Here is a 16,162-nt window from a genome sequence, read left to right as displayed (position 1 = left end):
CATCAGTCTAGAAAGGACAAAAGGAAGTTAAACTTTGAAATGAAAATATGTTCTGCTTGGGTTCATTTCTCGATACTTGAATGCTTATCTAAAACAGCTGGCCTGGACTCCCCTGCTGGCGGCGTTCAGCGTAGGACTCCAGGATTGTGACGATCAGGATGTGGCTTCTCTTTGTCTGGAGGGAATTCGCTGTGCTATCAGGATCGCCTGCATCTTCAACATGCAGGTTTGTGTTTTTACTGTTTTTATGTGACGCATCTTATTCAAGTCTGCTTTATTTAGTTCCTTCTGCCAAGTCTTATTTTCTTTTCTGTTTCACTCTCTTTGCAGTTGGAGAGAGACGCCTACATCCAGGCCTTGGCCCGGTTTACGCTGCTCACAGCCAGTTCAAGTATCACAGAGATGAAGCAGAAGAACATTGACACCATTAAGACTCTCATCATGGTCGCCCACACCGATGGAAACTACTTGGGCAACTCTTGGCATGAGGTGGGCATCAGAGCATGTGGGCGTGGAGCTGAGTGTTAGCCATTTTTCTCCTATATACACACAGTCGTGGTCAGAATTATTGGCACCCTTGATATATATCAAAGAAGGCTGTACAAATAAATCTGAAATCTTAATGTGAATGTGGGGCAGAAAATCACATTATGAAATAAATGTTTTTCTCTAATACACGTTGGCCACAGTTATTAGTACCCTGAGAAATTAGTAAAATAGTAAAATATTTCTGAAGTATATTCCCCTGACTAGGAACATGAAATTATCCAGCCATGACTTCCTGTTTCACAAGAGAATGAATATGAGGTAACTCGAAGGCCAAATTCCCTTGATCATTCATCAGAATAGGTAAAACCAAAGAATATAGTTCTGATGTGCAACAAAAGATTATTGAGCTTCACAAAATAGAAAGTGGCTGTAAGAAAATGTCTGAAGCATTGAAATTCCCCATTTCCACCATCAGGGCAATAATTAAGAAGTTCCATCTTAATAAAAAAATCAAAACTTGTCTGCCTCTGCTTGAAATCTTATAATGGGCATGGACTATACAGTATATATTATGAATTATTATTTTTTTTTTGTTTATATAACATGCTAATATAATATAAAATACGTATTGCCCACAAAAAATATTTTATTTTTAGCAATTCATTTTTATATTTGCATTGATATACAAACAGATGTGTGTATATATATATACACTCTTGCTGGAAAACTGTGGCATGCAATGCAAAACATTCCTGATTGGTTTGTAGTTTTCAGCACATTCTTACTAATAATTTCAAGACTATCACAAATCATTTTTGCTATCATCTATTTTCTAGCTAGTCAATATTATCTTGCTGACACATCAGCAGAATTGTACAACAGCAGTGTAGAATACATCACATAAAACCAAACGATTAGGTTTACAAGGTATGAAAAATGGATGTAGAAGATCGATGAATTAAACATTTTCAGTGGTTGCACAACTGGTCTGAAACACTCTCACACTCGCCCCCGGCCAGCAGGTCACCCTTATTGTTGAGCCCTGTAAAGTCATGCAACTCCACTCCACTGGTGGGCATTGACCACTGCTTTCTTCCAAAACCATTGAATTGATAAAGTTTCTTTGTAGACTCTATATATCTGCCTGCTCTGTTTCCCGGTGTAGATTCTGCGTTGTATCAGTCAGCTGGAGTTGGCTCAGTTGATTGGAACAGGGGTGAAGACGCGTTATATCTCTGGTGTGGTCCGGGACCAGGGAGGCAGCATAAAGGGCTTCCCAACAGGGGGAGAGGAATTCATGTCCCTTGGTTTAGGTAAGCCATTGTATGACTGCAGTTAATAGCTCACGGATGGGGCCCAAGTGTTCAATCTGTTTATTGTTTGTTTATTGATGTGTGTGGATCGTTTGGACAGCGTTGCTTATGGAGCAAAACCATATTATTGGTCTCCTGCAGGTACTTTGGTTGGAGGTCCAGACAAGCGTCAGATGGCTCATATCCAGGAGTCAGTGGGGGAGACCAGCTCTCAGAGTGTTGTGGTGGCTGTGGACAGGTGCATTGAAATCACAGGACAATACAAACACAGTGTTGTTCTTGGTGTTTATAATCCCATGTCTGACCTTCTGTCTCTCTGTTTTGTGTGCCAGAATCTTCACTGGATCCACCAGGCTTGATGGAAATGCAATTGGTAGGGTTTCTTTGTTTTGCTTTTTGTTTTGATAGGTAACATTTTTGTGTAATTTTTAAGGGGGCAATATAAATATACACATTACTGTTCTAAAATTTGGGGTGGGTAGAAAAAGTCTCCTTATGTTCACCAAGACTGCATTTATTTGATCAAAAATACTGTAAAAACAGTAATATTGTGAAATATTATTATCACTTAAAATAGCTATTTTCTATTTAAATATATTTTAACATGTAATTTAAGACACCAGTCTTCAGTGTCATATGATCTTTTAGAAATCATTCTATAATGATGAGTTGGTGCTCAGGAAACATTTCTGATAATTATCAGTGTTGAAAATAGTTGTGCTGCTTCATAGTTTTGTGTAAACCATGATGCATTTTCCTGAGGATTCTTTGATCAATAGAAAGTTCAAAATAACAGCATTTATTTAAAATATTTGTACATTGTCTTTACCGTAATTTTTGATCAATGTAAAGCATCCTTGCTGATTAAAAGTAGAATTATAGAAAAGTAGAAGAATAAAAGATATAAAAAAATATTTAGAGGTTTGATTTTATAGAGCGTTTCAGTTTTTAGTTGTAAAACGTGGCGAAAAATAGCATGGGTTATATCATAGTTAGCATAATTCCTCAGAAATGATTAAAAAGTTTTATAGTAGGGGTTTTGGGTTTGTGAGTTAAATAATGTCTGTGGTAAACATGAAAAGACTTTCACTTTTTGTTCTACAACATGATTTACATAGTCAAACCTGGTAAATAAAGACTTACAACAACCATGAGGTTTGAAGTTTACATGCTTGGCAAACTTTTGTAATCCTTATATGCATACGCAATACAACGAGACATAAACGGTTGTGTCACGCCACTTTTACTCGGAATTAACTAGCTTGCTACTGAAAAAGCAACACTATTTTGAAAACAATTGAGCTACTGTCACGCTACTGAGAAGTTTAGCTAAGTTATTAGTATTTATTAGTAGTTAGTAGTTTGAGAGCATATCTGTGTGGGTTGATTATGACGAAACTGATACTGTTAATTCTACCCATGTAAAGTAGAGTCAATGGGTTCTGAGTGTGGTTTTAAAATTACAAAGAAATGAGCTAGAACGACTGCATTCCTTACATATCTTTATCTCCATGAGCAGTGGAAAGTCGTTTTTTAGTCTAAGTGGGCGTCCATCCTGTGATCCTGTTCGCCATAGCTTGGATTTGTTCTTTGTCTGATATTCATTCGTTTGGTCCATTACATCATAAGGAAGTGATAAGTGATCAGTATAAGGGATGGTGGTTGTTAAAAAGTAAATATAAACTTCCCTCATTCATGTAATTCTTACACGCATAGTTTCATGACGGAGGTTCTCTTTAATAGAAGATAATAGGCCGGTTAAATTCAGAAATGACGTTAGAATGATGTATGGAGGTGTATAAATGGATGAAAATGATCTGTTTCAGACTGTTTGGGTGGACAGTTTATTTAGTTACTTTTATTACGTAGCCTAACCATTAGGTGACTGCCACACAAAATGTCCCTCTGGACTGACTCACTCTTCCAACCCACGTTAATGCACACAGACATGAACATGTAGATAATGTATTTGAGGGCAAAATGTCACTTGATATTTTTGTGAATTCTAAACTCTGCTCCATCTCTAGTTGACTTTGTACGTTGGCTATGTGCGGTGTCCATGGACGAGCTGGCCTCTGCGCACCAGCCGCGCATGTTCAGTCTGCAGAAGATAGTGGAAATCTCCTATTACAACATGAACCGCATCCGTTTGCAGTGGTCACGCATTTGGCAGGTCATCGGAGATCACTTCAACAAGGTCTGTGGCCTTTATCTAAAGGTGCGGTCACATTCACTATAATGTTCGTGGGCAACAATGTTCGTAAAACAATATTTCTGGTTTGACAGGTGGGTTGTAACCCTAATGAGGATGTGGCCATCTTTGCTGTGGACTCCCTGAGACAACTTTCAATGAAGTTTCTAGAGAAAGGAGAACTGGCCAATTTCCGCTTCCAAAAGGACTTTTTAAGGCCATTTGAACACATCATGAAGAAGAACAGGTGAGGAGGAGGGAGTTAGAAATGTGAGTGATTGAGGAGATGAAGAAAGAATGAGGAAACACTTGAGGTTAATTGTGTCAGAGTTAAAATACTTCCTGCAATCCCAGCTTATTATGCAGTAGCAACTATAAGTAGGCCATTTGTAGGTTGTTTTCCACAAAAAGTGGTACGCTGCTTAGATTGCATGATTTCGGTGGAAAACGTCACATTTTCTGATAAAAACTTTGATTTGTGATTTAAAATGCAATAATTCCATATTTGCTGTGCTTGTTTGCAACACTGCACAATTTGGCCAAACTTTTGTGTTTGTATATAAATATGGCTGTTAAAATAATAATAATAATTACTACTATTACTAAATAAAAAATTTGAAATATTAATATTGTAATATTTCACTGTATAAATAAAACAACATTTATTTATTGAAAAATCATAATAATTACAACAAAAAAATGACTATGCTAATATTTGTGGTTGTCTTAATTTCTTCATTTTCAAACGTTAAGCCTTCAAACTTGCAGAAAAATGCAGGGAACCCTTACACAGTGCGAATATTTATTTAAATAAATTGCAGTCTTTGCGATTTGACGAGAGAGGGAGTTTGTTAGAGAGACTCGACCTGTCTGACACAGCAACTTTAGCTCAATTAATGGCATGTGTTTATGGCAGAACAAATGATTTGTCTGACCATTATAAAGATGGATAAAGTGTTCAGGAAACCTATTTGATTTCATTATTTTAGTATATTTTTCCATTTTAAACCAAGCATTTTGCTTTCTTTTACACTAACTTTCTAAAGGTCGCCCACCATCCGGGACATGGTGATACGTTGTGTGGCCCAGATGGTGAACTCCCAGGCTGCTAATATTCGCTCTGGTTGGAAGAACATCTTCTCTGTGTTCCATCAAGCAGCGTCAGATCATGATGAGAACATTGTGGACCTCGCATTTCAGACCACAGGGCACATTGTTAGTAAGTACCGGCAATTGCACATTATTTTAAAACTTGCATCTTGAATATAAAAAATAAAAAACTCATGTCTATCCTTTCTGTTTCCTCACAGTGAACACGTTTCAGCAGCATTTTGCGGCGGCCATTGACTCTTTCCAGGATGCAGTGAAGTGTTTGTCGGAGTTTGTGTGTAATGCTGCATTTCCTGACACCAGTATGGAAGCCATTCGGCTCATCCGCCACTGCGCTAAATACGTGTCTGACAGGCCGCAGGTGAGTGCTGTCACCTCAGTCTTTGTTACCCATGACATCCGAGCTTCTAAGATTACATTTTAGTCACTCTTCCCCTTTCTAGGCTCTGAGGGAGTACACTAGTGACGATATGAACGTTGCCCCTGGTGACCGTGTTTGGGTGAGAGGCTGGTTCCCCATCCTGTTTGAGCTTTCCTGCATCATCAACCGCTGCAAACTAGACGTCAGGACCAGGTGGGTCCCCATCATCAACCTTGCTACTCTCTTCATATCTTTTAAAGTCCCTGTGAATCAGAAGTTGCAACCAACTTTTCTCCAGTGTAGTGATGTATTTCCAAGTGAAAAGGAATATTGAATAGAGGGCGGGGTTTTAGTTTAGTGCACCTCCTCTCCATCCCTCGCTCAAAGGAAACTGACGGTTTGAGGGTGGTTAAGGATATTTAACCCAAGCCGTCAAACTGATGTCATCAGAGAAGGAACGCCATTCCAGAGCGGAAGCAAATGTTCAGATTTTGATTCAAGATTACTAAAAAAAAATCTCTGTATATTAACTTGCACAGCTTATTTGTTCACCATAAGACTAGTAATGTGCAAACAAAGTAAATTGGGTAAATTTTGATTCCATGACGACTTTAAATAACACATTTAAAGCTTATTCAAGAGGGTGTGTTTTGGTGTTTCAGGGGTCTGACTGTCATGTTTGAGATCATGAAGAGTTACGGACACACATTTGAGAAGCACTGGTGGCATGACCTCTTTCGGATCATCTTTCGAATATTCGACAACATGAAGCTCCCTGAGCAGCAAACTGAAGTGAGTGTCAATCACAATTTGAATACTCCCAACATTACATTTATGTTCATTATATTTAATCTACTTGAGCTTATCCAATAACAAGCTACTTTTTCCCCATAGCAGTATAACAGCACATCACTGTTTTTGTCACATTATTTTGTGCTTGCAACCAAGCGAGCTGAAGTAATAATCAAACAATCTTCACTAGCAGTAGCATGTCTATTGTCTACTAGAGTAGTAGCATTAAAAAATCTGATTCATTTAGAGTCTGTTGGTTCGGTGGGTTCTTTTTAATGAACTGATTAAAAAACGGTCTCATTTGCGTTGCTAGAAGTCCCTGCACTAAAATTTTGCTATTTAGTTTTATACATTTAATTATGTTTTGCTATTAATATTATGCTTTTCCCTAGTTGATTTACTGATATTTCTAACTGATTCATAAATCATATTTTTAAATGATACATAAAAGATATTTCCCCCTTGTATAGCTTGAATGTAGCTAGCTTTAACTTTTTTGTTAGTTGTATCCACCACATTTTTAACGGTACTAAAACATCTTGATGTTGCTATCTGGTATAATACGATAATACATTATTGTAATGTATTATCGTAATCATACTGGTTTCTTGCGCAAATAGTTTTGCTGCACTTTGTTAGTGTTCTAGTTGTAGCGGCTAATGAATTCACAAGAAAAACACATTTACAAGAAAATAGCTTACTTCCGCATTGAAAAATAAGGTGGATACATTGCAGCCAATCAATGACGATTAGTTTTTTTTTATAATAATTTCCTATTTTTTTTTTTCTTTCATAGAAAACGGAGTGGATGACGACAACATGTAACCACGCCCTCTACGCTATCTGTGATGTTTTCACACAATTTTACGAGCCTCTCAGCGAGGTGCTGCTGGCAGATATTTTTGCACAGCTGCAGTGGTGTGTGAAACAAGGTGGGGATTTTGCTAATCTGTTGCGCTAATCATGAGGAGGGAGAGTTTGTAAATTTTAAAACCTGTCCTGCTACTTGCTGTACTTTATTCCAGATGGACAATTCAAATGTGACGCCTACACATGTCACATTTGGAGAAACATATTGACCCAGTGGGTGGTAGTGTTTTAAATCATCAGGGTGTGGTGACACAGGGAAAGTGTTACACTTAAAACTTCGCCTCTGTTTTTAGATAATGAGCAGCTGGCGCGGTCAGGCACAAACTGTCTGGAGAACCTGGTGATCCTGAACGGGGAGAAGTTCAGTCCGGAGGTGTGGGACGTCACCTGCGCTTGCATGCTGGATATCTTCCAGACCACCAGCCCTCATGCGTATGACACTCTTGCACACCACCATCTGTTTCAGTGACACTTAACGGCCTTCCATCTGGATGCGTTTTCATTAGAGTTGTCAATCGATAAAAATAATCTAATTATCAAATAAATTATAAGGTATGCTAATTAATACCATGTCTAAATAAAAACTTTTTTTTAGCATAATTTAAAAGGGTTTTTTTTTTCCCGAGTTTTTTTGGTCTGTAAGACATGTGACCACTGATAGGGGTGGGCAATATGATCAAAATCTTATGATTACGAGATCAGTAATTTTATTTCACGATAACGATATAGACGATACAATAATATAGTTATTTTTGCTTTAAATAAGGTTTTTTGATATAATTTTTTTTTAAACCACTGACATTTCATAATTAGCCTAAGTAAATAAAAACTCTCAAGCTTACTGGAGACAAGTGAACTGTCAGTGATGAAATAAGAACAAAGAAACTAATTACAAACATATAAGAAAACAAACTACAATAGAAAAAGATTAAGTAGACTTGAGCACTAGAAATAAGAAATACTACATAAATTGTATAAAGTAATCATATGTACAAAAACACTGCATAGTCTTCACTGTATACATTACAAAATGTATTCTTATTAAACTTACGAAAGTGATTAAGCAGGAACAGTGAGTGATTTTCTCTTGTCTTTTGTTGTTTGATTAACATTAAAAACAGCAGGAATATTAGGCTGTTGTAACTTTAAGACAGAATGCACAGATCCAATATATGGATACAGATGCACTTTCTTTCTCAACTGTTTACAGACCCTTAAAACATAAATGACTATGCGCGTGTACCGAAATTAGTTATCTTTCACTGCTTATTGCGCTTCAATGCTTCAAAATCACTCGTTTTTAAACAGCAATGCTTAAAAACGCATGCAGATGATAAGCTTTCGTGACTGCGCAGCACAGTGACTTTATGTGAGTGTAACCACGATAGAGACGATAGTCTAAAATCTCTACCAGTTGACAAATTTCTACCGGTATATCGCCCACTCCTAATCACTGATATTGAAATCGGTGCTTGTTTAAACAGATTCAAGCTCCAGTAGTTCTGCTTATGAAATGCTTTCTCAGTTTGGTTTTGACTTTGCTCTTAACAGCTTGCTGACATGGCGACCAGCTGGACAGGAGGAGGAGGTGGGAGAGGGGAAGCACATGGTGAGATCACAAACACATAAATAAATTAATATTGCGAATACACACACAAATAAACCATAATCAAGCACCACTAAGCCCTTATTCTGTTATACATCTTTGTGTCCTACCCTTCTGTTAACACTGACACACCCATCAGACTTTGCTTGCTATTTATACTAGACGTTTGCATATTAGGCTCTGGTTTTCATATGCGTCTGTGTGTGTGTTTGTCTCTGTGTTTTTTAGGATGTTGAGGTAGATTCTCAGTCGCAGAGCAGCTTTGAGAGGACTCTTTCAGAGAGAGGCCATAGTCAGATGTCCACCGCCAGTGATGAAACCTGGAAAGGAAGGTCCCATACCAGTATGTACAGCTGCAATGCCTCTCTCTGACTTTTATGGTGATTCTCATGAAAATGTTTGAGTCACTCATTACCATTATTTTCATTCAGCATTGATGCATTAAATGTGACAGAAAATACAAAAGATTTCTATTTCAAATAAATGCTGTTCTTTTGAACTTTCTATTCATCAAATAATCCTGTAAAAAAAAATACAGCAGTTTCCAAAAAAGTTAAGCAGCACAACGGTTTTCAACTTTGATGATGACAAGAAATGTTTCTTGAGCCCCAAATCATCATATTAGAATGATTTCTAAAGGATAATGTGACACTGAAGACTGTTTTGCCATCACAGGAATACATTTCTTTTTAAAATATATAAAAAAAAAACAATTATTTTAAACTGTCATAATATTTGACAACATTACTATTTCTACTGTATTTCTGATCAAATAATTGCAGTCTTGGTGAGCATAAGAGACTTCTTTCAAAAACATTTAAATAAACTTACCGACCCAAAACTTTTGAACTCAAAAATCAAAAAGTATATTTAAAAATTATATTTGCCTAAAGAAAATTGAAGCCTTAATTTTCCCATTGGCGGAATGCAAAAAAATCGAATTAAGTTTAACCTTCTTTTTTTTTTTTTTTAAGCAGTTTGTTTTTTTGTCTTAAAACAGAAAACCCCTTTGGAGTTTTCATGAGATTCGCCCTTGTACTGAGAAACCACCATATGACTACATCAGTTTTTCTTAGTTTTCCGCAGAACATCGTAACGTGACCTCATGCCACGCTGCTTGTCTACTTTGTCTGAAGTAGAAAAAGACGTCTGATAAGCTGCCCACGAAACCTAATCGTCTAGAGTTTCCACCTACAGCCACGTTCTCTTTGAACTATATGACCTCTTCCTCTTTTAAAGTCGTCATGAAACTGAAGTCACAACTTTTGTTCCCTATTGTGCCATTTATCTAAGTAAAACTGCTTCCAAATCCAAAAAGTTTAAAATCCAAAAAGTTTAAATTTAGTCCCAGTATACAATTTTTTTTCTATCAAGATTTGATTGGAACATTTAGTAGCAAACTAAATGAAGGCATATCTGAATGTGGATTAAAACTCCATTGGACGACCTTGTTGCCCAGCTCTTGAGCCATTTTACACTTCACCTTTCTGTCCAGAGTTCTCTGTCCTTCTGTGACTTATAACATGTTACTCTCTTACATGTTCTGTCCTAGGGGTCTCGGACCACAAGCTGTTTGCAGGGCTGCTTATAAAGTGCGTCGTACAGCTGGAGTTGATTCAGACCATAGATAATATTGTATTCTACCCGGCTACCAGCAAGAGGGAGGATGCTGAGAACATGGCTGCTGCTCAGGTTTGTTCACTTAACCCAAGTCCGTTCAAAAATCTGCTTTATAAAGTATAACTGATAATTGACATGAAACAGCACAGACAAATGCAGCAATGTGGCCTGTGTGAACAGCTCCTTATGGTGTTGATAAAATACACAGCGGTATTGAAACAAATACACAGTGATTTGGAGAAATCAGCCAAGGAACGGCTTTGTAGCGTGCTAACTTTAAGTGTCATTTGTTCCGTCTCTTTGTGTTTCCTAATAGCGAGATGCACTTGAGCAAGCAGAGGAGGGAGAGACGGAGCCCGACCAGGGTATGTACAGACACCTGTCGTCACAGCACCTCTTCAAACTGCTTGACTGCCTCCTTGAGTCTCACAGGTTTGCCAAGGACTTCAACTCCAACAATGAGCAGAGGACTGCGCTCTGGAGAGCAGGTCTGGGCTCTTTTATTTCATCGTCTGGGTTGTGGTAATGCTGTCATTTATAGGAGACAGTCTTTTTTTATTATGCATTTCTTTTATTAATCTTGCGTGTAGGCTTTAAGGGGAAGTCAAAACCGAATCTTCTAAAGCAGGAGACCAGCAGTCTGGCCTGCAGTCTGAGAATCCTCTTTCGCATGTACTCCGACACGCAGCTGCAAGACTCCTGGCTAGATATCCAGACACGCCTTTTGCAGTGAGTGCAGCCGTCTGCCTGGTTTCATCCAGTGCATCTGCGCTATGTGTTCAGATGCACATATTATTTGAAGAAATTGCACTTGAGTTGATTGATTATTATTCTGTGACTATTTAAATTACACTAACATTATTATTTAAATTACATTATTATTTAAATGACTATTTAAATTACACTAACATTATTAACAATTAGAAAGCATTAAATATAGATGCTACACTCATCACTATAATGCATACGAAAAAGATTTATGACTGAAAAAAAAAAAAAGGGGAACTGTTTTATGTAAAACACTGAGGGATGAGTCACATAATCAAGTTTTACATCATAGATTTACATGTGCTGTACTGTTTTTGGATAGTAATGATGTGCATGTGTGTGTTTTATTTAGAGTTTGTAGTGAAGCGCTGGCTTACTTCATCAGTCTTACCTCAGAGAGCCACCGGGAAGCCTGGACAAGTCTCCTCCTGCTGCTCCTCACCCGGACACTCAGACTGCCTGATGACAAAGTAATAACATACATAAACAAACACACCCTCTCACTATACCAGAACATTGGACAGAGGAATCAAAATGAACTTTTTGTCTCGTGTGCCTACAAATACTTTTTACCAGCAATGAAATGGTTTTCCCCTATTTTTATTAAAATAATATAAAAAATATAGTTTTATTTAAATAAATGATTCCGCTATTTTTCCTTGAACAAACAAAAGACGACGAAAGCATTACACATCTTCATCTAAACTTGTTTCTGTGAATTTTCTGTAAAAAGCAATCCAAACACTATTATCACCATGTTTTCTTGCCCATCATCCACCATGTTTGTTTACTCTAAAGCAGGGGTCTCCAACTAGGGCTAAGTATCATTCAAAATTTTTCAATACCGATTCCTTGACTTCAATGCCTGTTCCTGAACGATACTTTTTTCGATACCAATTTCATGAAATCCGTTTTAACAAGATTACATTACATAATACATAAAAAAAACTTTGGTTTGTTGACTTTTTACAGACTCAATGACTATATGCCTCGCGCTTAATACGCATAAAGCTTGCCGCAAATTGGCAAAAGTAATGATTATGATTGTGTCTGGTAAAAATAGCAAGGAGACATTTTAATTGTTTATTAATAAACTAGTGTTTTCTGAGTCAGTGTTGGCTACAAAGATGTTGACGTTGCTGACTCGTCATCTCCGCAGTATAGGGAACGCGTCTATAGAAAGAAATGCACCTTTCATTTGGATTACATAATCAGAGAGTATTTGTTTGTTTTTTTATTCGAATTGGTTAATTTAAAAGTAGACACTTCAAGCTTTCTATGTGCCTAGGCAAGTAGCCTATTCGCTAAATTTCGGTTCAGTTGTGACGTGCTCCAGTTCTTCTTGCAGTTGAAGACGGAGCAACTTTTTGGTCTTAAGCTTATAAATGTGCAGTCAAGTGCTTCATCAGATTTGTTGTGTTGCTGGTCTTGGCAGCAAAGATCTTGTCTCAAATATTGCATTTCGCACTGTTGGCATTGAGCCTGGTAAAATGTAGCCACACTTTTCTTTTCCGCATCTTTTCCATCTATGGGGTTGGGACGCTTACACACTACAGCCATGTCTCTGGGCGTAACAAAACTAGTGTTTTTCCTTGATGCCTCGCCACAGCCAATCATGCTGGATGCTTATTGGCTCACTGACGTTGACGAGATTAACCCCTTAGGTATCGAAATTTGGTACCGAACAACAAGACATTTTTTGATACTCGATGGAATCGAGGCAATTCGGTCGGTGCCTAAAAAGTATCGGACTTGATACCCAGCCCTGCTCCTGGAGAGCTACTGTCCTGCAGATTTCAGCTCCAACCGCAATCAAACACACCTAAACCAGCTAAACAAGGTGTTTAGGGTAACTTGATAATTACAGGCAGGTGTGTTGGAGCAGGGATGGAATTGAAGGGTTTGAGATCACTGCTCGAAAGTTATGTTTGACCGCAATAGATCAACCTAAGCAAACAATTTTGTGAATATTTAGAAAAAACTAAGTGGATCGGACTGATCTACGGAGCACCAAAACAGTCTTGTAGCCAATCAGCAAGCGGGACTGTAGAAAGAGAGAAAGCTGAGATATTACCAAAGAGGAAAAGGTCAGAGGTAGGGCTGGGCGATTAAAACGATAATGATAATGATCGTGATATAATTTTCCTTGATAAAATATCAAAATGTCGATATTATGTTCATGCACCAAAAGCAGAACGTAACTGCGCTACTTATCCGCTCGGCTCAAATGGCAGGCCAGCGCGAGTTTACTAGAGCAGATTCGTTTACTCGCTGATTTGTCTTGATCACGCGACCACTAAGCAGTGCAGTGAGATCCAGTGGGATGCGCTTGAATTCAGCCTTATGCATTGTTTTTCATGCAAATACCAATGGAAATGTAATATTATTATTAAGATCGCAGCCTGCACTGCTAACTGTGCTGAAGATACGTGCCATAAAAATCAGGCAACACAAACCTGTTTCATGATTTGAAACAATATCATCCATTAGAACATGCAGAAACTGAGAAATGCATTTGTCTATTAAGATATTTATTTTGTTAAGGAAAAATGTTTTGAATGTTCTACCTCAGATTGGTAAAATGTTCACCTGTTTGGCAAGTGTTTGTCATGTTCTGACAGTAAAGAGTTCCAACATGAGGGTGAGTAAATGGTATTTTTAGGTGAACTTTCACTTTAAATCTCTTATCTTAGTTCAACTCGAGGTCCCTAATTAGAAGGTTAAAAATAGTACACTTTTTATCTTTCATGTTCAGTAGACATCCGGTTGGGTTCGGCCTTGATCTTGATCTTGGTTTTATAATGTTAAATATTGACATGTCCCAATTAAGAATGAGAAGAAACAGACTGTAAAAATAGTGCCCTTATTAACCATACAGGTGGGCTGATAATTAACCCAATAGGTGTTATTTCCTGTAGCAAAAGACAATGTGTTGGATATTTCTCTTATCCTTCAGGTGTCTGAGTTAAGGCTTTTATTACAGGAAGCATCCTGCTGAAATGTCAGCTTGTCAGTGTGATGACCTTTAAATGTAAAAGAGACCTGTGCCATTACGCAGTCAGACCACTGGCAGCCCTGGGGATCTTCCCTGTTCATAACTAAAATATACTTTTCCATTCATCACTGTTGATAACATCAGGCATTCCCAGCGACGTTCCACTCCATACGGACACTCCAAAAAGGTCTTTAGGGAAACCCCTAAACAAAAAGACTTTAGTAAAATAAAATGGCTCAAAGCATCTTTTCATGAACGTCTAACACTGTCGTTTCTCCCTCAGTTCAAGCCTCATGCCTCCTGCTACTACCACCATCTGTGCGAGATGATGCAGTTCGACCTCATTCCGGAGCTCCGTGCTGCTTTGCGGCGGTTTTTCCTCCGCATCGGATCCGTCTTCCACATCGCCGCTCCTGAATTGGGCCGAGCGCAGCCTTCGTCATCATAAAGCAGATCAGAACTGGGAACACAGCTCTGAGATGAACTGGGGGGAAAGCGGGGCTGTAGAGTGAATGTATGGTCAGAGCGTATAAGGCTCTCCTGTGATTTGAAAGACTGTACAGGAACACAGAACTGACTGTCCAATACTTTCCTCTACCAGTCCTGACTCATCAGCCGTCGGTCGCTCCCCTGTGCGTGAACAGCAGGGTGCCGCTTCTGCTGTGTCATCCGTCTGTGTTAGTGTCATGAGTCATATTTGTTCATTTTTATTTTGACTTTTTTCTGGATGACTGCGACAATAATTTATTGCCAGTACTGCTGTATATCTGGTTTCTGATCGTCTTTTGACTTAATTTTGTTGGCTTTTGTCCTATCTGTTAAATTTTTGTCTTTTAAAGGCTGAACAAATCTAGACATCTCAAAAACATAAAAAACTGAGATCTGCCCCGGTTATTAAGAGCTTGTAAGTGACACCCAGTGTGCGATGGGCTTGTGCCAGTTTGTTTACCGATTGGTCCAAAAATGGCCATTGTCATTGTCCTTTATTGATTCATCATACAATTAAACAATAATTTCTGAATCAAATTCATTCAAGCAACCCCACAGAGGTTTTTGCATTTAAAATGCTTTTAGTTTGGGGCAAAAGACTTGAATTTTCCCAAATTCAAAAAGAACCCAAATTGTCCTAAGAATGTAATGGCTGCTTTCAAAGCATTTGGTGTTTATTTCACATGTGTCCGTACTTACGCTTGTTAATCCAGACCAGGCAGACACTACCATTCCTTACATGCCATACACCATGCTCGTTTAGTTTCCAGTTTATTTTTTGAGAGGTTTAATTTATTTTTATTTTTTTTTCATATTTATCATTTAAATCTTAAGACATCTAAAGAATATTATTTTAGTGCACTAAATTTGATCAACTGATCTTTTCTTTTTTTTAATCTTGAATTTTTGTGAGTGCTGTTCGCTCTTGATTCGGAGTCAGACTGAATCGGCAAGTTTACGCGATGGACGGCAGTCACTGATGATGTCATTATCAAAAATGAGTGAAGTGGGAGAAATACAGGAATACAAATGTACTGTATAATCCAGGTATATCTTCATTGAACCCAAGCATCATATGGCTTAGTAGTGTATTGCCAGTGTAGATTCAAATCCCAATTCATTTTCATTAAGGATGTATTTCATTCTTGAAGTGCATTCAAATATTTTCTGAAAAGCATTCCTTCCCTTGCAACTATGGATGTCTACTTCGCCTCCCTTGAGACTGGGAAATATAAATACATAGTATATGAATAAATACAGTGTAAAGTTTTCATGTAAAATATACAGAATAATGTTCAACTCTATACATATTGTGATGTAATCTTTAAAGCATTTGGTGAAGTAATCAATAAAGTTTGAATTCTGAACCATTAAATATTCTATATTTTGATTCTTCTATATTAAGGTTTTCACTGAGGGGTCTGTGAAGATTGATTTTTTTAAAAAACATTTATATCTTTACAGCTTTATATCCCGGCAAAAAACATCATTTCCAATAAAGGAAGGATAAGTGTGATTAGTAAAGAGACTATTTGCACTCATTTGAATACGCCACATG

The 16,162-nt window shown here is 37.8% G+C and overlaps 1 protein-coding gene across 1 annotated transcript in view; it reads left to right on the top strand.

The window, feature by feature from the left end:
* Positions 1-15,976, top strand: part of arfgef2 (ADP-ribosylation factor guanine nucleotide-exchange factor 2 (brefeldin A-inhibited)) — a 35,256-nt gene extending 19,280 nt beyond the window's left edge. Inside the window, exons 20-39 of the mRNA XM_081385702.1 lie at positions 98-226; positions 331-489; positions 1,655-1,802; positions 1,944-2,040; positions 2,135-2,175; positions 3,830-3,999; positions 4,089-4,240; positions 5,040-5,212; positions 5,304-5,464; positions 5,547-5,677; positions 6,127-6,256; positions 7,053-7,188; positions 7,420-7,558; positions 8,678-8,735; positions 8,961-9,075; positions 10,285-10,424; positions 10,669-10,840; positions 10,943-11,081; positions 11,473-11,590; positions 14,399-15,976. Coding sequence (XP_081241828.1) covers positions 98-226; positions 331-489; positions 1,655-1,802; positions 1,944-2,040; positions 2,135-2,175; positions 3,830-3,999; positions 4,089-4,240; positions 5,040-5,212; positions 5,304-5,464; positions 5,547-5,677; positions 6,127-6,256; positions 7,053-7,188; positions 7,420-7,558; positions 8,678-8,735; positions 8,961-9,075; positions 10,285-10,424; positions 10,669-10,840; positions 10,943-11,081; positions 11,473-11,590; positions 14,399-14,563 — 2,673 coding nt within the window. The 3' untranslated portion in view covers positions 14,564-15,976. The remainder of the gene's footprint in view (positions 1-97; positions 227-330; positions 490-1,654; positions 1,803-1,943; positions 2,041-2,134; positions 2,176-3,829; positions 4,000-4,088; positions 4,241-5,039; positions 5,213-5,303; positions 5,465-5,546; positions 5,678-6,126; positions 6,257-7,052; positions 7,189-7,419; positions 7,559-8,677; positions 8,736-8,960; positions 9,076-10,284; positions 10,425-10,668; positions 10,841-10,942; positions 11,082-11,472; positions 11,591-14,398) is intronic.
* The last annotated feature ends 186 nt before the right edge of the window (positions 15,977-16,162 follow it).

The sequence above is a fragment of the Scardinius erythrophthalmus genome (assembly GCF_964197995.2).
Source record: "Scardinius erythrophthalmus genome assembly, chromosome: 15".
NCBI lineage: Eukaryota > Metazoa > Chordata > Actinopteri > Cypriniformes > Leuciscidae > Scardinius > Scardinius erythrophthalmus.
Note: the sequence above shows the minus strand (reverse complement) of the source record. Positions and strands in the feature narration are given on the sequence as shown.